General features: G+C 37.3%; 1 protein-coding gene and 1 long non-coding RNA gene across 9 annotated transcripts in view; both read left to right on the forward strand.

Annotated features, from left to right (window-relative positions):
* Positions 1–25,392, forward strand: part of atp8a1 (ATPase phospholipid transporting 8A1) — a 332,891-nt gene that overhangs the window by 294,287 nt on the left and 13,212 nt on the right. For 6 of the 8 annotated variants that reach the window (XM_087281952.1, XM_087281956.1, XM_087281954.1 and 3 more), the window contains 3 exons: positions 18,832–18,920; positions 20,948–21,040; positions 24,613–24,704. In XM_087281952.1, the coding sequence (XP_087138078.1) occupies positions 18,832–18,920; positions 20,948–21,040; positions 24,613–24,704 (274 nt within the window). Of the gene's footprint in view, positions 1–18,831; positions 18,921–20,947; positions 21,041–24,612; positions 24,892–25,392 lie in introns of all 8 variants that reach the window. The other 2 variants (XM_087281950.1, XM_087281949.1) reach the window with 1 other exon arrangement.
* On the forward strand, positions 218–4,338 carry LOC147834041 (uncharacterized). Its single transcript, XR_015508056.1, has 2 exons — positions 218–2,563; positions 2,763–4,338. It is a non-coding gene; the product is annotated as an uncharacterized LOC147834041 (long non-coding RNA).

Here is a 25,392-nt window from a genome sequence, read left to right on the forward strand (position 1 = left end):
CCAAGAAAACCAGACAAAAAAGGACTGCAGTATGCATTACAGGGGTATATTCATGACATGATAGGCAACCGATTAGAAAATAACTGAAGCAAAATTGAAGCTAGGTTAGCCTAGACGCCTCATACGCTAAACATTCAACAGCAGGAGAGGTGAAAATTTAAAAAATCTAATAATAACTAATTAAACTGTGCTTTCTCTTTTTTTTTTTTTTTTTTTTGCCAAAAAGCCTGATAGATTAATTGTTGTGCACTAAAATATAGCATTACTAACTGACAAGGAAACACACATGGACGGTGCTTCTACATCATTCATTCATAGAAAGAACAGCCAGAAAGGGGAAACTGATGGATTTGAGCCAAATATTAGCATCATTTACCGATAACAATGTTCACCTATCACTGTCTGTACATATGTTTGTGTGCTCTTTATACCGTTTCTATTCTAATTTGCAGTTAAGTGAAATAAATAAATAAATTGAAATGCAAATTAAAGTATAAATAGCAGAAGTAAACAAAAAGTTTTTCCCTACCAGCAAATATTAATCCGACACCGAATATAAAAGCAGACACCAACCTGCTATAACATCGTTACCAATGACTAAATCTCCAAAAGACTGACAAAAACATCGTAAATTGTAGCTCTGACATGGACAACGAGACTTATAAATGACTGAAAAACAGCTGCGGATGAAGTATATTGATTGCAAGTGCTCAAATTGTGATCAAATCTTTTTTTTTTTCTGTTGATGTGTAATTTCAAATATTCGTAGCTTGAAACAGATGGAAATATGATTGCTAGTATGACTACTATGCGAGGGCGAGGGCAACCTTCAGATGGGAGGGTGACGTCACCTTCATCCGCCTCAGGATTTACACCTGTAGTCATATATTTTGGTGCATTTGAACATAATACATTTATTCAACAAGTATTTTTATTAAAAGTACTATTTTAGCCACCAAACACCTTTAAAAATAGAAATATAATACATTTAAATTCATGCTAAATACAAAATGTTTTATTTCTCTCTTCTGTTTTGCTCTTTTTACATTTTTTTTTATTATTATTTTCCCTAACATACAAATTTGGACTTCCAATTTTTGCAATTATCGTAATTTATTTAGTTTGATAAGCTCCAGATTTGGCTTCAGTACTAAATAAACATGTATATGCATAAATATAATATTGTAAAGCATCCTAAAAATATATATATATTCATTTAAATCAGAGATTTGTGACTTTGCCAAGTTAATATGAGGCACCCTCAGCCCATCCTCACCCCTGGGGCTGTGTATGTTTCAGGTGATATAAAACACGCTCAGACCACCCTCTCTCAGGCCTGGGGCTTCACACTATCAGTGCCATAATCTGAGCATGAAGAGTTTGTGTGTGGAAACCCTACACCTCTGCCAGGCCTCGGGCTGCACAGGCCTCGCTCTTTTCTCACCTCATAATCTCCTAATGGGGCCTAATAGACCCTATTTGTGTCACCTGTGATGAAGAGCAGCCTGAAAACATCCAGTCAGTCCTGTGATTATACTAGTTTCTTTCAGAGGTGAATCACGTTCATTTTTTTTTCACAGTTTGTTCACACTAGGGAGATACGATATTTATCATCTATAATAACACAGAAATTACTATGTTTTTTATGATTTACGTTTTTTTTTTTTTGTTAGTTTGTTATTGTTACTTTAGAAATGTTTCTATGAGGCATATATCGATATGAGTATCTAACCAATGTTGGCGGCAATATATAAGTATATAAGTTATAAATATATAAGTTATAAGTAACGCACATTGCGTAATAAGTAACAAGTAACGCATTACTTTTAAAAATAAGTAATATTATTTGAGTTACTTTTAAAGTAAAGGTTGAATCACAAACTCAATGAGAGAGTGTGCTGCAAGGGAACAGACAGTCGACTCGCACTCATCGTCATCATCAGGTTTTTTCCACAGCGGATGAGTCTGAGTACTGTTCTAGCAACTGAATAACTCAGGATATTGGTTTATTTCAAGTCAGAGGGGGTATTGGGTATGTTAAGGCCCATTTCCACTGAGTGGTACAGTTCGTTTCGGTATGCTTTTAAAGCTGTTTCCACTGTCAAAGGGTACCAAAAAGCGAGCCGTACCATACCACTTTTTGGTCACTGTAATGAAGTTTACGGCTCTTTGGCCGCCTGGAAGAAGGAGGCGGAGAACCGACGAATTTTAAAATATTTATTAATAACAGAGACGGCAGTCTCCGTGAGGAGACGAAAACAAACGGACTGAAAAGCAAAAGTAAAACAATATGTCCGGGCCTGGTCCTCTCTCCACTTCCTCTGCCATCGTTTCTCCTCTTATAGTCCAGAGCTCCTTCCATAGGATTCGAGGCCAGTGCGCGTCACAGGTGTATCCACTTACGTGGCGGCCTCATTCCGTTCCCATGGCTATCGGCCACGCCACCTCGCCACTGTCACCCTTTGCAAAGGGTACCAACAGGCCTAAAGGGTACCAAAAGGCGAAGCTAGACGCGCAGCTGAACGCTATTGGTTTACAGAGTTACGTCACTCGCTCTAGAGCAGTGGTCACCAAACTTGTTCCTGGAGGGCCGGTGTCCTGCAGATTTTAGCTCCAACCCTAATCAAACACACCTAAACAAGCTAATCAAGGTCTTACTAGGTATACTTGAAACATCCAGGCAGGTGTGTTGAGGCAAGCTGGAGCTAAACCCTGCAGGGACACCGGCCCTCCAGGACCAGGATTGGTGACCCCTGCTCTAGAGCTAGCCAGAATAAAACAAAGGAAATGGCAAGTTTTAAATACACAGCTGAGACATTACATTGTAATACTATATGCATATAATAACGAGCCATGGTTGACCCGAGCTCTAACAAACCTTGTTGTCTTGCTGTACAGCCACTAAGCCAAGAAAAACAAAATCTGCTGTGTCCTGTTGTTGGTTTACGAGGCAGTCTAAAGCGCAAGCAGTTTTACTTTCTCCAGGGAGCTCTTGATCATGTCTATATTAGAAATAAGGAACTTCTTGAGCTAATGTAAATAACATGCACATGATTATTGAAAGCTTCCGACATCTGATCCTTTCAGAAAAGAAAAGGACAAACGAGAGTAAAGCGCTAAAAAACAAAGGAGAAACCCGACAATGCACAGGAGCAAATTGTTTCAGCAAACTAAATCATGAACAAACTGCCATGTTTATTATTGCCTATTGGACTATTATGAGCTTGGAATGACAGTCCTAACCGGTTCTGACGGTTACATGTGCTGCTGAAGATTACAGACACAGACGAGAGGTTTGCTTTGACTGTGGGCTATGTGCTGTGTGTTGTTTTTGAAACTCAAATAAGGACTAAATGTATGCTGTGTGTAGTTTTTCTGTAATTACTAGCATATCAGAGACAGTAAGGGGCTGTATGTGTTTATATCTGTTGTATTTATTTATTTATTTCATATAATTGCACTCATTTGAATGCAAATTTCTGGCCTCGTGTAACAGTAACCTGTTCTTCTCACGTGTGTCCAGCACTGCCGTCCTCAATAGCCAGTCAAGTGGGCTCTTTTATCAGCCCTACATGTAGTGTAGTCGAGTCTATCAGACCCCAGAGGCTCAGCGTAACAAAATGCCGATGGGAACCACAGTGACGGCACTACATCAGAGCACAACTGAGAGAAGAAAGAGAAAGCACACCTGAACACAGATGAACTCTGGGCCTCCAGCGCCTGAAGGACTGGACACAAAGACCTGTAAATCTGATGAAAAGAGTTAAAAGACTAGGCTAATTAGTCCCGTTGACAAGCATACGACAATGCATTATTATTTGAACATGTTCCTAAGTATTCTTTTGAAGTGTGTTTGAGAGGCATGGAAATATAGTGTCTTATTGATATAGAATAGCTAACCCCACATTTTAAAAAGAAATGAATTTAGATGTTTAAATGAGTTGTGAATTGCCTTTTTATTGCTTTATTAGGTTCTCATGTAATGTTAAAGGGGACCTATAATGCACAGTTTTTAAACACAGTTGTGTGACAACATTGAATAGCTTTTATTTACTCACTGAATTGGAGAATTGGAGTTTATGAGTTTTGAAATTTCCCTAAAATCAAGGAGTAAAAACTCTGAGTTTATCTTCTGGCTATAAATGTAAGTATTATAATACTGTACTATTGCATCTACATATTTAAGTCATGGTATCAGTAGCTATGTCTCCATTCACCTATTTTTATGCGCATTTTGATCATCAAGATGCTTATAAATTTCGAAAATGCGCATAAAAACCGAACGCCCATAACTGAGTAGGATAAATGTTTTATTCAATAAGAAAAGATGCGCATAAACTAAGATGGAAACACTTTTACTGAACAAATTCCAGTATGTACATTAAAAAGGTCATGTGATTTTGATTTCATGTGATGATAAAAATATGTGTGATTGGACAAACCAGCAGGCTGAGCATCTACAATGTTGTTTTGGTTATTCTAAAACACCGTAACCATTTCAGCAGGGCTTATTTTGTGCCAGTACACACCGGATCCAGATCCTGTACCTCTGAAATCTGATAGGGCACCTCATTTTACAGATCCCCCTCCTCAACCACCCTCCTCCCCCGTCCGCTGTTCATTTTCACTTTCTTCCGCGACTCCCCAACCCTCTTCACTTTTTTAGTTTGTACTGGTTTTGTTGGTTTACAGGGACAGGAATTTGTGATATGACATAGTTTTACTATATTACAGTGAATTACGAAGGCATGCCTTGTACCTTTGTAATTCAAAACACTTCAAAATCATACTTAACAGGGTCTTTTCACATTCTTAATGTGCCACAGGTTTCTACTGACGAATTACCGGTTTGTAAACATTCAGGATGCGCGCGCAGCGAGGTTGCAGAAAAAAAACGAGAGCCCGAGTATTTACAGCGAGGGAATGAAATTCGATGCGGTACAGAGTTTGTTGTTGTATTAGAGATAAGTTATATTTTGAAAATGAGCTTAAACCATATGCACATAGGACAAATGTTTTATTCGACAAAAAAGATGCGCATAAACTAAGATGGAAAACTTTTACTGAACAAATTCCAGCATGTACATAAAAAAGGTCATGTGATTTTAATTTAAGAGATCATGTGATGATAAAAATATGTGTGATTGGACAAACCAGCAGGCTGAGCACATTATAAAACATCTGAAATGTTGATTTGGTCATTCTAAAACACCGTGACCATTTCAGCAGGGCGTAATTTGTGTCGAAACACATCGAATTCAGCACCTCTGAAATCTGATCCGGCACCTCATTTTACTCCTCCTCAACTGCCCTCCTCCCCTGTCCGCTATTCACTTTCAGTTTCTTTCGCAACCCCCCAACCCTCCTCACTTTCACCCGTGCTGTCCCCGCCCCACTGTCTTTCGTCTGTGCGACACCTCTCCGCCATCCACCGCACCAACCCACCACCACTTCCCTCTCCTCTTTCGTGCGCGACACCTCTCCATTCTCGGGTAACATGCCGGATCCGTTACTCCGATCTGTTCCGGGACCTAGCAATTCACAAATTAAGCACTGCATCTCAGCATTAGTGTTATTACATTATTAATGACCTTCAGAATTGTCAAGAGAGTCTGAGCTCCAAGGTATGAGGTACGCCTTCAAAACACACCACGCATTCATTGCATGTTGGCATTTGACTTACAAGGCGCAAGTAATTTATTTAACACAAAACACTCACTCAGCTTTTCTTATATTTGGCGCCAGTTACTCGGGAACGATTTTGTTCTCTTTGATTCGTTGGATGGAAACACTGCTTTATTCGGACGTCTTTTATGCGATATTCCAGTTTTACGCATAAATTTAATTGTATCTTTGGATGGAAACGTAGCTAATGGTGGTATTTAATTTACAAAATCTAAACACTGGCCCATTGACTAGTCAGCTTTTTTTGAGCAGCTACTCTCAATATTTGTTACGAGCTGCTAAAGCCCTCTCATATAAAGAAAGTGAAGAGTATGTCTTTGATCTCTCGCAATACTTCAGAGTTTTATCACGCCATGTTCCACTCAAGATACTGCGCTTGACATCAAGAGCCTGCCGATTACCCAGCTATCACCTCACCTGCCATTACAAAGCTCCCCTCGTCTCACACACCTGTTAAAAACACACATTCAGTCATGTCATGCATGCTCCTCTGATCAGACGTGCATCATATCCGGCTTCCACAGGCATGCAGAATTTAGATAACACACTGAAGAACGTCTGAACGGATAAAACGAGCGCTACAAGCATGCATAAAAGAGCTTGAGATGTCAGAGCCGTGATGTAACGGCAGTGAAGGTGTGCTCGGGCACATTCCTCTCCATTCTTCCGTTGAGTGCAGCAGACAGCTCTGTTTTATTCAGCTGCACCTGGTATCTGTGTTAGACAGGCCATTCATCTTCTTCCGCTCTCTTTGATGTGCAAGATTTCACCTTTGGAGACTTGTTCTCCTTATCAGCAGATAAAACGACAGGCTACTGCTGCTCTTGTACACACTGCTTACTGGGAACACTTTGTGTGTGTGTGTGTGTGTGTGTGTGTGTGTGTGTGTGTGTGTGTGTGTGTGTGTGTGTGTGTGTGTGTGTGTGTGTTTGTACTGGTTTTAGTGGTTTACAGGATCAAAAATTTGTACAATAACATAGTTATGACATAGTTGTGATATTTTATGATGCTTTATGAGGACATTCCTTGTGTCGTAATTCAAAACACTTCGAAAATCATATTTAGCAGGTCTTTCTAATTTTGCCACGTGTTTCTGTAAAGATTGGGTTTAGAGGGTGTGGGTGGGGTTGGGTGGTTTTTAAAGTATAAAGTACTATACGTCTTGGAGAGTCCTTGTAAACTACATGTCACTACAGGGTCACTTCATAGGTAAACGTGTGGAAAGCATACAAAATAAGTATTTTTAAAATACAAAAATTCAGATTGTTTTCTGTGAGAGTTTAGTTTAGGGCATACTTAGTTCCTGGAGGACCACAGCTCTGCACAGTTTAGCTTTAACCCTACACTATACACTCCTGATCAAAGTAATTGAGTCCTTCAGGCTTGTTTGAAACCTACAGGGAAGTGTGTTGAAGCAGGGTTGAAATTAAACTGCAGGGCTGTGGCCGTTCAGGAACCTTTAGGGGTAGGTTTGGGGTAAGGGGATACAAAGTACGTTATTATGTCTATAGGAGTTTCCATAAAGATAGCTATGTGTGTTGGTTTTGGTTGTTTACAAGGACAGAAATTTGTATAATGACATAGGAATGACCTAATCTATTAAGGTGGTTTATGAGGACATGCCTTCTGTCCTTGTAATTAAAAACACTTAGAAAATTATTCTTAAATTGAGTCTTTTCACATTCGATTGTTACCACTGTGAGTTTCCTGTGAGTGTTGGGTTTAGATGTAGGGCCGTATAAGCATTTTTCCTGTAGAAAAAATACACTACGTCTATGGAGAGTAAACCAAACTGTGACCATCGTACCGTGACGGTTCGGGATGAATGCATGTATCGTTACAAGCTTGGTGCATCACTCAGGCTTTACTATTACACGAGAGCTGATCAGTCTGCGCAGCTGCGGGCAACATTTTAAAGGGCAATGGGCCGGATGTGGCCCGCAGGCCAACTGTTGAAAACCTTTTGTGTAGGGAGATCAATTATACAGTATCTACAGTAGACCTGCACAATTAATCTTAAAAAGATCATGATCTCAACTCGACACCCTAGACGATCTTAATCCAGCCTTTCTACGATTCTGTCAATCATATATTCAAGTTCAGGATAGAAGCAATAGTGGCCGCACAAATCTTCACATTGTTTTACATACTTTTTGTCAGCAACGTGGACAACTCCAAATGGTGTTGAAAGTCACTTGCTGCATTTATAAGATATAATTCACCTCAAAAATGTAATTTCTGTCTTCATGTTATGTATTTGCTACAGCAAAATCACACATAAAGTGAACTGACCGTCAGCTGTTACCACAGAGAAAGCGGGCGCGCGTATGCCTCTGAATGAAGTCTACTTTAGTGAACAGAACCTGCATAAGCTGTGAATAACAGGTAATAAAGTTGTAAATAACATTCAGTTTGTGGCACAGAGTGATCGTTTTGGTAGCCGCGGGGAAGAGAACCGCTCTAAGCAGTGAAAATTAAACTGAAAGCGCACACAGTGTTGTCAGATGTGGCTGACTGATTCCAGCCCAAAAAGTATCCAAAACCTGCCGAAATGCAAAAATCCCCACCCTGTCTTCTGTATTCACGAAAATCAAGTCAGTGACAGATTTTAAGCAGGAAATTACAAATTGTAAGCATATGTCTCTAACACAATAATTTAACATCAGAATGATCAGCATTAATCACCAGGACAAATCTAATGTCAGTTCAAGTCTATACAAAACTGAGCATTTTAACCAACAGTACAGCGACACAAAGCCTATTGCTGTTTTACCACATGTTTGAGAATAACAATAATAATAGCCCACTCATATTAACCTTTATTTTATATCTGCAGAATCGTGAGAAAATCAGGATCTTTATTTTAAGCAAAAAAATCACGATTCTCATTTTAGCCAGAATCATGCAGCTCTAATCTACAGTATAAAAATCATTACGTCTTTTGGAAGTCCCCATAAAGATAGCTGTGTGTGTGATTAATTTTCTGCACACTCAGAACTCATGCCACTGTTCATTTATTTAAGTACTTTAGGAGGTTTTTTGGAAAGAAAAGATTTGCATTAACCTTCAGTCCATCCTGAGAGTGCAACAGAGGGATGATGGGATTATTCGGCTGTGTGTTTCCATACTGGACACTCGAAGACCCTGTAAATACCTCCATCCCTGATGCCTTGAGATGGCAGCAGCTGGAAATTGGTGTTTTTTACTAGCCCTGTTGAAATTAGATGTCCTTTTTTCATCTCTTTCAAATCCAGGAGGCATCAGACGGGAAACCAGCAGTGTGTTTCAGCATCTGGTTCATTGAACATTGTTGCTCTACGCACTCAAAACCGCAAACTGACTAGAGGAGCATTGATAGAGCGTTTACTATTCGATTGTTTATATGCACACGTTGACATGAATGACTGACTTGGCTTATAATAAAAGCATATTTGAATCAATTGCGAGTAGAGTATTTGGTCCTTGGGAGAAAAGGCAAAAACATTCTACTGGTGTATGTGTGTGTGAGAATGTGGATAAAGTCGGCTTGGCTCAGGCATTGGTGTTTAGTCCCTCAAGCCAAAGGGCCAGGCCGAGGGTGAATGACCACGTCTGAATTGTTCTCATCTCATATTTACCATCACAATGGGTGGTATTAACATTCTTGGGCCAACATTATCACTGTCAGGCATGAGCAGCCAAACTCTGCCGTTTCGCAGCGCTGCTGATTAGTGCACCCAGGCAGAGTTAATCCATCCTGTCAATCACCGGAGGAAGTCACCACGTGGGGCTGAATGATAAACACTCGGCTGTTTTAAGCGCTAATAGAATCTGTCAACGTTTGCATTCAGCTTTTGAAAGATCCAATTGAAGATTTGCAATGGTCCGTTAGTGTATGCCTCTGACAGATTAATTTTGATTAATCGTTGTTAGGTTTGTGTCTGTGTGTGCTTATAATGGCTTTGTTTTCTTCATTTACCATCAGCTTCTGTCAGTGTTGACTATTTTCAATGGGCTATATGCACATCTAGTGTTTTTCAGCCAATGATGAACATCCGGTGAAAGTGTTTACAGTATGTGACTATTTTCAATTTCATACGGTTCCTTTTACAGCTTCAATGTTGTAAATTAATTCAAATATAATCAGTTAAACAGACTTAAGCATCCATTTAGTTGTTAAAGCATAAAAAGAGATGAAAGACAGTTTAAACGCAGGTGCCGTCTTTAGCCGCAGGTTAGCGCAGAAACTCTAGTGAAAACTGGGGTAAAATAAATTGTCATATTTTAAACATGACGGAGGGAAATGGAACTTAACGCAGTGCTTCTTGTCCAGTCTGAGACTCGCTTTATATCGCAAATCTATCAGGGAGTGTAGATCACTGATTTTTAAAGAAATTAGATCTTAAACTTGGCTATTTTAAAATGGAAGCCACCTTTTGGCTGCCTGACTAAAATTAAAAGTCTGTGCATATACTCCATTGATAGTTTTTATAAGATGTCACACCGTTATGGGAATGCCTTCCTGGTGGGTAAAACATTACTATCTCCTGCTGACCGCCAAGTCACAGGCTGAGTTATTTCTCCTCTTTTTTACTTTTTTTTTTTTTAGCTAATATAATTATGATTTTTTTGCAATAAGATATAGGGCCGTGTCATACACTTGGCGCAATAGAGGCACAAGATGTGTTTGGCGCAATTTGTTGCTATTTTCAGACCAGCACCACAGTAAGTTTCATGTTTTGCGCCACGTTGTTTAAATACCAAATCCATTTGTGCCACTTTGTAGACTCATGGATGTGCTGGTCTGAAAAGGAGGTGTATTAAGGCGCATTGTTGACGCCTTGCTATTTTGAGGAACTGAAATAGGCCGCGCCATTGACCAACTAAAAGCTGATCTAAAGTTCAGAGTTAGTTATGCGCCGATGCAGGTCTAACTCTTACACATTGCTTAATACACACAGGATGTACAGCAATACACAAATATCTTTACATGTGAAAAATGTATTCATTTGCTGGAAATTAGAACTGAATTTAGAAATAGTTTTAAAACAAACATTTCTGCTTAAACGAAATCAAATATTAAGGCTATTGAATTTCTTCAGTGGAGCAAGTTTCCACTGTTTCCTTACCCTACTAAAGTCAATAGTAAAATTAAAGTAGTGAAAGCAAAGAGGCTGGATGGAGGAGGCTCATTCTTTATTCTCGCGCTGCAGATGCTCTTTTTAACTGTTTTCTCGCCAGTGAAGTCTTCAGTTTTTCCACTTACAAAGTCTGCCATGTAAATAGCAAATGGTGCGACGCAGCTGACTCTTAAAGGGAATGGGAGATAAGACTCTAATTGGTTTAAAGGTGCAGTTGGTGATTGTCTTCAGAAACACTTTTTGTTTTGCTGGTTGAAAGTCTCTTCACAGAGAGTAAATGATCTTATGTGTTTATATGTATTTTTATATTCTGGGTAAAGGCATAAAACAAAAAAATGTTCATCCCTTTAAATATTGTCAGGCCGACAAATGTAGATTTTGACTTCTGCGCATCTGTTCACGCAGATCCGCCATTGATGCGTACCCGCCTGCATGTCAACATACGTGTTCACAAGACAATCACAGATCGGGAGAAATCAAATGCTGAATTGAAACTTTTAAAAATCCTTAATCAATATTCCAGTTACTTTTGCACGCTGGAGGAAGGACGACACCATGGCTGAAGTATCACTGTTAGACAGGTGATGTTCTGTTTTAAAACTATTATAGTCAGGCTAAGCTTGTGTTAGATTGTGTTGTGTCCTTATATGCAAAGACGTGTTGATCAGCCACTAAAATCTCCCAGCTAAAGATTGATGTGATTATTTTCAGTTTTATAAGGGACCTTTTACGACATCGATAATGTAGATTTACATTTAGCTTAACAACAAAACATTAGTAAATAGCGCTATTCCGCCAAACCTGCTTTATTGAGCTTATATTCACATTGCACATTGACAAAATCATGACGTGACATCCATAGCAGGAAAAACAAATACCTTGGAAGTCAATGCTTACCAATTTCATATATTCTTCAAAAGTCTTTTTTTTTGTGTTTAATAGGGAATTCAAACTCATTTGCAACAGGTCAAGGATGAGTAAATGAAGACAGAATCTTTTGGTGAACCATCCCTTTAACAGTCAGTGAAGGCAAAACTAATGACTGACTTTTATAAACGAGCTTGAGCAACCAATGATTACCAAAGCACTGTGATTTGAACTGCCTGTCTTGTCTTCAGAAATGAACATGAACTTTTCCACCATCGTATAATGCCAGCAAGCAGCACCAATGCAATAGTCTCTCTTTCCTTTCACCGTGTTTGAAAGCTGTGTACAAATGTGATTGAACCCATTACTGTGGACTGAAATATAATGAAACATGCTAGTTTTTCTGTTTTGAAGGGTCCTATACGCAGTGTTGGTTGTCATAAATGCAATATGCAAGATACAATGATGGATTCCTGCATCCTGGAGCCCGTTGCATGGATCTTGGCAAAATATTGTGTAGTCTGAACCCAGTATTGAACTGGTCTTTTCCAGCAGTTTGCGTGATCTGTGTGTGTTTGTTTGAAAATGTCTCCAGCAGAAACTAAGGGAGTTGATGTCCTGTCAAAACAGCGGATGCAAACACCCTTGACTGCCAGCCGAGACAAGGCCATGGCGGTTTATTATTCTGGCCTAAAAACACACCTATGGCCTGCATGCTTCAAAAAGCCAGCTAGATTTATTGTGTTTTTACCAGAAGAAATGATGTTGGAAATAACATACTGCATGAAAATCTTTCAAAAAGTTCTCGATATTAAAGACATAATTCACCTAAAATGGAAATTGCCATACTTTCTCACCTTCCACTTGTTCCAGAACTATATGAGTTTCTTTCCCCTGGTTAAACAAAAAGTCAGACTTTTAGAAGAGAATCATATTGAACTTATTGAGGGGAATAACTAAATTGTTGAGCTGTATAACATACATGTTTTTAAAAGCTTTGAAAATGGCCTATTTGACTTTTTTCAGGTGTATTAAACGTGTATTTCGCAAGTGTTCGTAATGTAACTTCTAATGCCAACTACACTGTTAAAAGTATTTTTAGTTAAATTAAATTAGCTTTTCTATTTATCTCAACTCACATCAATCACACTAACTAAAAATATTAAGTTAAATGTTGTATAACTTAAAATTGTTTGTTGAATTACAATAAGTTAAAGCAACGAAAATATTCCTTGTCTTGACTTTTTGTCATTACATTGTTTACAGTGAACCAAATAAGACAGTTATAAGTTAAAACAATTTATGAATACACAGAGAAGAAATCAATACACTACCTGACAAACGTCTTGTCGCATATCCAAGTTTTATGCTGCGTTCACAACAGACACGGAAGAAGCATCAAGCACGAGTGATTTACATGTTGAGTCAATGCAAAGATGCGAATTGACATCCTGAAGTGCAATACGTGAGAATGAGGCGGCGTGAGTTGAGCATTTTTCGCGAATCGCTCAAGTTCGAAAATCTAAACTTCAGTGGACATTCGCTCTGTGTTAACCAATCAGAAGCTTGCTCTTGTGTGGGGCGTGATTATGACATAGCACCTGTTCTTGGTGTCCAGGGGGAAAATCCTCCTGCCTATCTCAGCTCAGTCAGAAGCACCGCTGAATGCTTCCATCATCCAGGTATAGTTTCTGGAGAAGTTGATGAACTCACAGAGCAGGGTGCACCTCTGAATAGATTTAGTGGACTCAGACACGGCTCCAAATAATTCGTTGCTGTTTTTCAGTCTTCTTAAAACACATAAACACAGCTATTATCTCAATAAAATCTATGTCAGCCATTTAGCAACAAAGCTAGAGTCACTGGGCAAACAGGAACCCAGCCCATGACGCGAATCTGCATGTTGTGAAAAAAATTTGACCCATGAATGAAGCGAATTTGACGAGCAGATGAAGCAAGTAAACTGGATATGATCATGCGTGTACAGCGTCTGGTGTAAACACAGAATAAGGATTTACAAATAATACAGTATCTTGACTTCAAGTTGACCATTTGGCATCAGAAGTGGCTTATATGAAAGGCAAAGACCTCTAGATTATGCGTATTTTACCAAAATAAAATATAATCAGGCCTAGATTTTTAATTATTTAATTAGGACAGTAAGGTCTGACTTTGCTAAGACAAAAGTCTTGTCACTTAACAGAAATAATGCACAGTATAGAATATAAAGTCGTGGTGCAGTGGAAGAAGAATGAATATTGTGTCTGACTCCCATGAGCTTGGAGGACTGCATCCATACATCTCTGCAGTGACTCAAATCACTTATTAATAAAGTCATCTGGAATGGCAAAGTAAGCTTTCTTGCAGGACTCCCAGAGTTCATCAAAATTCTTTGGATTCATCTTTAATGCCTCTTTCATCTTGTGTCAGAATCCACTTTTGCTATTTTAAGGATGGAAAAATCCACTTTGCGCCCTGGCACATGGTCTAACAGTGTTGAGCTTATTCTCTTAATGAGGTATAGGTGCGTTTTGAGAATAAACCAATCAGAGTCTCATCTACCATTCCCTTAAAAAAATCAAGTTGTATTGCGCCATAGCACATTTGCTATGTACATGATGGGCTTTGTAAGTGTAAAAACTGAACACTTCTCTAACTAGAAAACAGTTAAACAGAGCTTCTGCAGCGCAAGAATGAGAGATGAACTTCCTCAGTCTTTACTTTGACTTTCACTCTCGTGGATAGGGAAACGTGTTGTATGCACAGACATCCATTAGCCTAATTATTTTGTTTGGTAAGTGCAAAGATTTGTTTCAAAACTATTTCTAAATTCAGTTCTAATTTCCAGCAAACGAATAAATGAACAATAATAATGAAGTGTTCTCAAAAAAACTGAGTTATGTCCAAACACACATGCTATGCCCCATACGGTCTAAAACCTGACAGGTGGGAAAATCTAAGCTTGTTTTTAATAAAACAAATTTAAGTATGCATATAATTAATACTGCTACTAGTACTAATAATAACATTATAAAAAAGCAAATTGTTATGAATAAACTGTAATAGCCCCCCGAGAAGAAGGCATGAAAGTATTGATTTTATATTTATGTAGGCTAGAAAATATAAATTTTTGTAATATTTTAATCCTTTAATTATTTTTTATTTATAAAGATATTTGCGTATTGCTGTACATCCTGTGTGCATTGAGCAATGTGTAAGCGAGGCGCACAAATAACACACTCTGCACTGGACTTTAGACCTGCTTTGATCTGGTCTATTGAACCGTCTATTTTAGTTTCTCAAAATAGCAACGCGCCTCAACACTAAGGGTGTCACGATCCTCCAAATCCTCGATTCGATTACATTTTCGATTCTAAAGGCACGATTCGATTCGATTTTCGGTTATGAATAATTAATTAATGACCCATTAATTATTTGTAGCCTTCCGTTTAAACTACCTGACCTGCATGGTCTTTGTTTTACCCATAAACAAATCATACAGTAAATGAATAAAGGTACGTTACACATAATTACCACCTGTCAATCACTTTTTCTGCGGGACTCGTGAATAGGCAGTGATCTATGTCGTTATAATGGCGTCGGTAAAAAAGACGCACAACCAACAGGAACCAGCCAACAGTATCTGAGGTGTTCGCTAAAATGACTTAGTACAAGTGAGTGAAAGACTGAAGCAGTCCTCTGACTGCCTGGACCTGCTGTCTCAAGCTCATATGGCTGTGAGTGCGTCTGTGTCTGTGTGGTCACGTGATGTGCATTTTTAGAGGTAGAGAGGAAGGAGGGCTGCTCAGAAATGCTACACGCCACTGTGGATGTCAAATCGTTGTCGTTCTAAAATGCCGTTTAAAAACAAAGACAGTGTAAACAGGGCCTGAGTGTGTACTTTTCGCGAGCGAATTTGCAACGGGGGCGGATGGAGGATCGCGATGCCGGTGTTGTCAATCGGACGAACCGTACGTAATACGTACATAGCAGAGCTTGCAAAACTGTTTTTATTGTCGACAACACGAAAGTTGTCAACATAACTCACTGGAAATCCAAAATGCTTACACACCGGCGACTTCATTGAAAGAGGAGAGGGTTTAAGTTCTGTCGACAGGTCTCCTGCTTCTGCAGTTTAACAAGCACTTCAACAAGCCTGTTATTTTCCCGCTTCGCAAGCCAAGCTGACGTGACATGGGGGCGTGACAGCATCGACGATTCTATTTTTTGATTCGATAATCGAAATTGAGCATAAATTTCTATCGATTTCGATTAAAAAATCAAAATCGTGACACCCCTAATCAACACGCCTCCTTTTTTAGACCAGAACGCCTATGGGCGCACATATGAGCGCAAATGCATTTGCTATTTAAACAGCGTGGCGCAAAACGTCAAAACGACTGTTGCACTAAGCTGAAACTAGCAAACAACATTGCACTGGGTGTATGATAGGGCACTTAATGTCTCAGAGCTCCTGGTCCCCTCTGATTGTTTGATCCATTGGTCCCCCATGTAGATAATTCAACTGCTATTATCAAAGTGAAAATGACCTGTTAGCACTGGGACTGTTGGATTTCAACGAAACACAAACATCTTTTCAGCCATTTTCATGCACAATTTTCTCTAATTCTTCTTGGCAACACAGAACACTTGCTTCATTGAATGACATTAGAAAAAGGCGTCTGATTTCCAGTCGTTTGGGATTTCCTGCCTCCCTGATGTTTCATTTAGACATCAAAGTCTATTTCCCTGTAATGGCGAGTAGATTAGCTAATTTGGGAACACCTGAAACCTTCAGTAAATTGCTGCAGGCAGGTGTGCCGCTGGGCTTTGTGTTGGGCCCTTCACTGGTTTAGATTACAGGAAGCTGATTTGTCTCAGAGAGTTTAGACAAGTGGCGCAAGTGTGTATGTTGAGTAGCATCGCAAGGAGGCGGATCGGTGCTCTTTGACATTTAATGACAGGTATTTTCAACGCAGCTGGGCCAAAGCAAACAGGATAAGCGCAGACGACTGCATCTCACACCCTGCTAACCTACACCACCAAATCACAGAGAAGCCTTTCTTTTACTGTGTCTCTCTCCAGTTTCCTCGTCTCCTGTTCAGTTTGGAGGATTGAATAGAGACAAACTCCTCAAAATTGGAGAGATTGAAGACTTGTATTATCAACTCACTGATTGTTTCAGTTTAACGCTGTCCAAGAGAGATGAATCTCTTCAAAGCTTGTTTATTTAATTCATGGCTGTATTTTGGCAGACGGATGTTCTGAAACTGGCCTTGCTTTGGTGCACATTTACACATTTTTTAGATAACAAGTTTATTCTCTTCCAATTTGGAGCTTTGTGGAAATGTATTACTCCAGCTATGAACGGGTTCATTGACGTAATGAAGACTTATCTTTCTGAGTTTTGCGTTTGGTACCATGCAGTGCTTTGTAAGAGTGATGGTGGTAGCATCCGCTAATCTTGACTGTGATAACAGATAGTGCTGTTTATGCATACCTGAGTTCATCCAATTTGAAATATGACACAAACAAAGTCCCTCTCAGCACAGGTTGAAATAGTTTGGCAGAATTTAGATTGGCTGTTTTTGCTATGTTGTATTGGTGTCTGTGCGGTGATTGCAGTGGATAGTATTCCTGTAGATCTGCTTTTTTATATATTACAGAATTACAGAATAGAAAATATGAAAAATATTAAATAGAAATATGTAAAAATAATAGCGATTTGATTCTTAAAATGGTCTAGTGGTGTTTGAGGTAACCTGTAGGTTAATTGATCTATTATATCATAGTATGTAATAAAATAAAGTTCTGACATACTAATAAAATAAAGTAATTCTGGTATACTTTAAATGTTATTTCGTGAAAATGCTGAATTTGAATAATTATATTAAAATAAAATTGTTATTTGTTGTTTTTAAAAAAAAAAAATATATATATATATATATATATATATATATATATATATATATATATATATATATATATATATAATTTTTTTAAAAACAACAAATAACAATTATATATATATATATATATATATATATAAATATATTATATTTTATATTTAGTTTAATTGATTTATTTTATATTTACATACTATATATTTTAAATATATATAATTTTATTTATTTATTTTAGGGGGTTGTTTTGTATATTTTATTATCTATTTTGTATTTTTTCTTATTTTTTATCTTGTGGGGTGTTTTTGTGTTTATGTTTTGATGTTTTAGTTTTGTGTAGTTTTGTTTTGTTTTATTTGGGCTTTGGTTTTGTTTAGTCTTATTTTAGTTTTTGTTTGTGTGTGTTAGGGTTGTGTTTTGTTTTTGTTTTGTTTTATTTGGGTTTTTGTTTTGTTTTATTTTGTGTTTTATTTTTGGTTTTGTTTAGTTTTATTTGGGGTTTGTTTTGTTTTCTTCAGTTTTTTTTGTTTTGTGTCTTTATTTTGGGTTTTGCTTAGTTTTCTTTGGGTTTTTGTTTTGTTGTGTTTTGTTTAGTTTTATTTAGGTTTTTGTTTTGTATTTTTTCATTTTGGGTTTTATTTTAGTTTTGTTTTATTTCGTTTTGTGTGTGTGTGTGTGCGTGCGTGCGTGCGTGCGTGTGTGTTTTGTTTGATTTGGTTTCAGTAAGGAATTTTAAAAAGTATTTGGTAGAGCAGCATTTCATTCACTTGACCTTTCTCAGACACTTAAATTTCACTTTTTTTTATTTAATTTGTTTTTATTGATGATTTCTCAATCAAAGAAATTCCCTTTGAAAACATTCTACTGACCCCAGTCTTATGCATATAATGTAAGTTTACTTTGACATGCACAGACAGCTGCATCTGATGGGCCTTTCTTAAAAATGTGGCGACGGCAGTCTGACAGCTCATCATTTGTGATCTGGTGTTTAGTGAGGGGATCTGGGTAGTAGCGTTCGCAGTTACCAGCCCAGGTCTTTACTTACAGCTTGACTTATAGCTCATCTGTCTCTCATTTCTCCTTTTCTTGTCTGTCTGCTTTGTCATCTGTCACACACACAGTTCACATTCCAGCACCTGCAAACTACATTACATCTGAAGGGTTTGGAGGTTGTGAGAGTCCCGTTTTTTAGAGACTGATTAAGTTAAGTCTAGAAATCATATGCAGATTTTCTTGAGTGTGTTTGTGTTTTCCAGGCAGACATGATGTTCAGTTCTGGAGTATTCTGGATGGGCCTGATCTTCATTCCCATCACCTCTCTGGTGTTTGACGTGGCCTACAAAGTGTGAGTTGAGTTTCTTCAGTTCCACCATCAAATCTGCCTTTGTGTGACATATGTGAAATGTTAAAAGCATTGACAGATCATTTAAAATGCTTACAGTCAACTGCAGATCTGTGCTGATGGGTTGCAAACGGCAGGCAAAAGCTACTGTACTGTTCTACATTTTAAGGACTATATGACTAGTCACAGTTGGTCGGAAGTGTATTATATAAAGCGAAACACGTATGACTGATTGTGTTTCATAATTTCTTTTATAAATAATGTAAAGTAGGCTACCATTGGTGCTAATTAATGATAAAAAAAACATTTTAGTTTCACTTACTCCACAACAATAAAATAAAATAAAAAATAATAAAATATAAAACACAGAAAATGAATTTTCAAATTATAAAACAAATGGAAATTATAGGTGAATTTACTTTAAACAGCAGTCATAAAAAATCTTCAGCTTAAAAAAAAAAAAAAAAAATATATATATATATATATATATATATATATATATATATATATATATATATATATATATATATATATATATATATATATATATATATATTTGAATGAAAACTAAAACCTGTAGTGTTTGGAAAATGCACTCAAATGCACTCAAATTTGTTTTTTTTAGTTTTTTTTAGTTGGGTTTTTGTTTTGGGTTTTGTTTAATTTAGTTTTATTTGAGTTTTTGTTTTGCTTTGTGTTTTGATTTATTTTGGATTATATTTTTGTTTTCAAATAGTTTATTTGAGTTTTTGTTTTGTGATTTTTATTTTTATTTTTGCGTTTTGTTTAGTTTTATTTGGGTTTTTGTTTTGTGTTTTGTTTTATTTTGGCTTTTATTTTTGATAATGCACTCACATGTCTTAAATTTGTAACAAGCAAAAATGTGTTTTGCTTGCTTGACGTGGATGATATTTATGAATTAATTATAATAGGTTATTATTACCACTTTGGAAAAAAGTCACAGCACATTGTTTTGTTTTATTTGAATTTTTGTTTTGGGTTTTATTTCATTTTGGCCTTATTTTATTTTATTTTATTTATTTTTTTTTTGGGGGGGGGGTTGTTTTCTTTTATTTTGGCTTTTTTTTTTTTTTTTTTTTAAGTTTTATTTGGGTTTTGTTTTGTTTTATTTGGGCTTTTTTATTATTTATTTTTTTATTTTGGGTTTTTGTTTTTTGTTTTGTTTTATTTTGGAATTGTTTTGTTTAGTTTTATTTTGGGTTTTTGTTTTGTGTGTTGTTTTATTTTGGCTTTTATTTAGTTTAGTTTTATTTGGGGTTTTGTTTTATGTTTTGTTTTATTTTGACTTTTATTTTTGCTTTGTTTAGTTTTGTTTGAAAATGCACTCACTCAACTTTTCACAAGCACAAATGTGTTTTACTTGCTTGACGTGGATGATATTTACTAAATAATTATTTTAATTTAATATCATTTTGGAATATAAGTAACAGCACATTGTAGATGATGATATAACATTTACGATGATAAATGGTAATGTATTATTAAAGTTTAAAATGTTTAGTTAAATATTTCAATCTAAACCTTTTAATTGTTACAATTGCATTTAATTACATACATTAAAAGGGTGTTTGAGAGGTCTTAAAGTCTTAAACTGTATATTACTGTATTATAACAGTCTGTTGTGCATACATTTTGTTTATTAAGTTTTAAAGAGGTTTTTTAAGTTGTTGAAAAAATAATATGTATATAACTGTGGCCATTTAAAAAACCTGCAGTGTTTAGCAATATATAAGTTTGAAATTTCATTCTTGATGGGCTTAAACAGGTCTCAAAAAGTCTTAACTTTGACTTGATGAAGCTTGAAGAAACCCTGATTAAGTTTATTAATGAAAAATAAGTATTTTGTTTAGTTTTTTGGTGCTGTCAATACATTTTTAAGAAAATCTTAAGCTTATTATTGAGAGATTATTATTATTGTTGTTGTTGTGGCTATTATCATTATTATTATTATTATTATTATTATTAGATTGCTCTTCCTCACAGTTGCATATGTTATTCCTGTGTTCCAGCATGAAGAAGGTGTGCTTCAAGACCCTGGTGGACGAGGTGCAGGAGCTGGAGGCGCTGTCCAAAGACCCAGGAGCTGTGGTGCATGGGAAGAGGTGAGGACTATTACTCAAGAATTCATAATAAAAGCAGAACAAGGCAAAACAGCAGATCAGCAGGATCACCTCAGAGTAAACCATCCCGCTGGCGCTTCTCCCAGGCACACATCTGTCCAGCGGGAAGTTTGTCTTTCATTCGATCGCTTCTCTGGGGCACACAATAGCTTTATACTCACCTAATTTCATGCGTATTTTAGGATATCACATTAAAAAAAAACACTGAATGGAAACACCAAGGTGCTCATAAATTTTAAAAATGCGCATAATAAATGTATGCACTCGATTAAGTCGGATAAATGTTTATTTTGTTTTTGAAAATATAGCGCTTTTACAATGTAGGTTAACATAGAAGTTCTAGCAAATTTAAACTGTCAGTCCAGTTTTCAGAGTTGAAGTTCAGTTTAGTTTAGTTCATAGTGGTTTAATTTTCACTGCTAAAAGATGAACTTTTACTCTTTTATTTTTAAACTTTGCGTCACAAATCAAACAAGTGTTCGAATTGTGTTTTAGCTCATATAAAATTACGACTGGTCATTGACCCTAATGCGATGTGACTATTCTGTATGCCCACACTGCGATGCCTATGTCATAATTCTATAATAATATCTAATGCAGCACAAAATGACTGTTGCAGGTCAGTATAGCCTCTTTCCCACTGTCATTCCATCTGGTGTGGTTCCTATTGTGTTTCCATGAGAGCCTGGTATGGCGTGACGTGGTTATAAGTTTTTATAGTCTGTAAACTAAATTCTAGGCATAGTTAGACAACTGTGCTAAGCTGTGCTGATAGAGTACATGTGCGCGAACAACTCTGTTGCTTAGTTGCCAATTTCTCCAACGCTGGCTAAGCAAAAGTGTGCTATTTTTGATTCTTTCTAACATTTAGGTTATGCACTTTAAATCTCGACTAACAAGCTATAAGTGTCCAGCAGTTGGCGCTGCAAACCAAACTCATGCGACACTGATGGTATTTGAAAACGGAACATTCTGTAGTGCATTTATTTACCGCTTAGGCCATTTAGGGATTTCTGTGTCGTCATACAGTAGACATCCTTTATCTTCTCATTAGTGACATGCAGTCTTGGCAATTTGTCATCACATGTAATGATTTTACATCTATTATGATAGTTCTAATGCTTTAACACTGTACATTTATGAATAATTTATAAAACATCTATGTTTTGTATTAGTCTGTCGAAGTGAGTTTGCCATGTATGATTTGATTGGACCTGAATCACAGTACTGATGATCCTATTTAGCCATAAGATCATCGGAGACAAGAAAACATAAACAAAAAATGACGCAGTAAAAGTACCGACATAACACTAAAAATGTACTCAAGTAAAAGTACAAACATTTATTAGACCACTACACTAGACTAAGTACAATTCCTGAGAAAAAACTACTCAATTCCAGTAATTTGAGGATATATAATTTGTTTCTTTACACCAAGTTCCTTTAAGGCAGGGGTCTCAAACTCGCGGACAATAGTTTGTGACCTCCTCCTTAATTTGAAAGTTTAATGTTAGTGCGGCCAGTGTGATTGATATGAATGGCACTTTATAGTGTTGAGTGTTGAGCTGAACGAATCCACCAATCACGGTGGGGTATATGGCTCTCGGGGGCAGGACATCGGCTGGGGCTTGACGCAGGCAGACTGGCAGAGAAACATTTCCCAATGAGTGAAAGTTGCTGCAGCGGTGCCATGGAGTGTTTTCTCCCGTGTCTGGCTGGCTGCCTCATTTCTATTGGGCACAAAGTTTTTTAAGTCGCTGCTCAGCGGGACATTATAAATATGTAAATGTATATAAATCACTGCTTAATTTGCCAGATCTTGCTGGATGTTGTTCTGGGAAATGTCAGATATTTGTATATTTCTTACCGGGATTTATTTTAATTGATTGGTGATGATAGTAGTTATGCACTAGTTAAAGCGAAATTCACGTTTAACTATTGGTCCTGAACAATATTTCTTTCTTGCGTTTACAATCACTCTCATTGGTTGGTGGTTATTGTTTCGCGCGCAGTGAGCAAAAAAGAAATCAAAGTGATGCGTACGCGGCAGGAGAAAAGAAAGGAAGGAACTCAATGCAGCCTATTGTAGTCGTCTGCTGTCACATATAGACACCTGTCCATCAGCAATAAGAGTCCCCAGTAACCGGACCAATTATAGGGTCGCACCGCTATTTGTGGGTCATTTGCATCGATCTACTTGCATTGCCTCACACAATGAACATTACGAATATTTCTATATGATGTAAACAAAACAACTGACAACAGCACAGTGTTGCTTCTTTTTCTGTAACAACAGCACGGCGGAAAACAGTAAATCTAATTATTATTATTATTATTATTACTACTACTACTATTCAATACTGATTTATTTATTTTCTGATTTTTTTTTCATTTTATTTTGTTCTAACAAAAATCCAATCATCTCAAATCAATTTTTTTAAAACACAAAATATGAAAAAAAAATAAACAAATAAAAAATGATAATTTATTTAATAATATAATTTATTTATTTTAATCGTATAATCAATTTCTTGTGGAAAACTTGATGCGGTCAAGCCTTAACCAGACTCTGCCTCAAGCAGCCCCCAGGTAATTTAAGTTTAAGACCCCTGCTTTAATGCAAGTCATTTCACTCGGTGACTATCTTCTATCTAACGCTTCTCAGGCAGTATGCTCAGGCATTCTGCTTAAATGGGGAATCATCACATTTTCCAAAACTGTTTGCCAAGCTTACGGTTGAATTTCATATTAGGAGTCACTAAAAAAATTTAATAACAACTGTCTCTTTAGTTTCATTTCTAAATGTTTGAATCACACAAAATCTGCAAAAACACACGTCTGGTCCGAGCCCCTCCCCCGGAGAATCTCTAGTCTATCGTGATCGCTGATGGGGTATATGCCGAAGCATGCTAATAGGACTTTTAATTTGCCAGTAACCGGGGTTAAGCGCTTCCGGCGGATTGAATGGCAATGCAAAATCCGGTGCATTTAAGTTCTGTTTTCTTTAAAAATCAGTGATCTCCACTAGCTGAGTGATATCCGATTTAAAGTGGGTCTCAGGTTGTACAAGAAGCACTGCATTAAATTACATTTCCCCTGCCATATCTTTATTATATGAGCATTTATTTTACCCCAGTATATTCAATGGAGCTTCTGCGCTAGCCTGCCGATTCTGAGGGGCGCGTGCGAGTTAAAGGCTTTTTGTCTTGTTTTACGCCTGAGCAACTAAATAAATGCTAAAGTTTATTTAACTGAATGTATTTTAATGACAATACAACATCGATGCTGTATAAGGAACCGTATAAAATGAGAAATAGTTCACAATAACAGGTCACCGGAAGTGTATCAGCATGGAAACAGCACTAGCTCGGCATATACCCTATTGGCTCCTGTACTAGAAGTTGGGGCTTCATTCGCCATATTGAGTTACACTTTTCCCGATTCAAAACTATACGAGTGACACGTCTTGTTGATGCATGCCTAAAGTAAATTCAAATCTTTGTATGTAAACATAAGTAACGATGCCCTGTTTCTCTCTGTGTCCTCCTCCACAGTTTGACGGAGAGAGCTCAGCTCCTGAAGAACGTCTTCAAGAAGAGCACCGTCAGTCTGTACCGCTCCGACTCCATGCAGCAGAACCTGCTCCGTACGTCAGCGACACACATGTGCTCCGTCAGCCACCGGCACACGGACGCAGACACACTGACACACACACATCCCACAATCCCCCTCTGCAGCATCACAATGCAGGTTCACCCACACACACAAGGCCTCATGGACGTGCAGCTGCAGACACTGACAGACGCACAAACCTGAACCCAAAACCATGACAAGTAGGTGAAAGCCGGCTGTAGTAGCCGAAAAATGTCACAGCTGGGCACTAACACGAGGGCCAACCTGGTGAATTGAATAACTGGGGATTGAAGCACATTCGGGAGTTCGTATATGAACACTGGAGAAGGTCACACACTCACAAACATATTGGTTTATCAATTACTAACATTTCCTTTTTGGATTTGCTGTTATTCTATACTTTTGGTTGTTTCATTTCAGTGGTTTTCGCATGGTAAAGCTGCAAGTGTTTCGATGAGATTGAGGAAAGCTTATTAAAAGTCTCAATTATAAGGGAGCTATATTAATAGGCGTTCTGTAGGATTGCAGAAATTATAATTCAACTTACCTTCAGTATTTATGTTTTCCAACACGAATCAGGCTCTCTAGGATATTATGAGTCCAATGGTTTTTAGGATCAAAAAAGTGAGGGAAAAAAAACAAGATTTTTGGCACAAAATTATAATTTTAGGGTGCACATATACTGTACAGATACTGTAGAA

Source organism: Danio rerio, chromosome 14 (assembly GCF_052040795.2).
Source record: "Danio rerio strain M-AB ecotype USA chromosome 14, GRCz13ab, whole genome shotgun sequence".
In the NCBI taxonomy this organism is placed as follows: domain Eukaryota; kingdom Metazoa; phylum Chordata; class Actinopteri; order Cypriniformes; family Danionidae; genus Danio; species Danio rerio.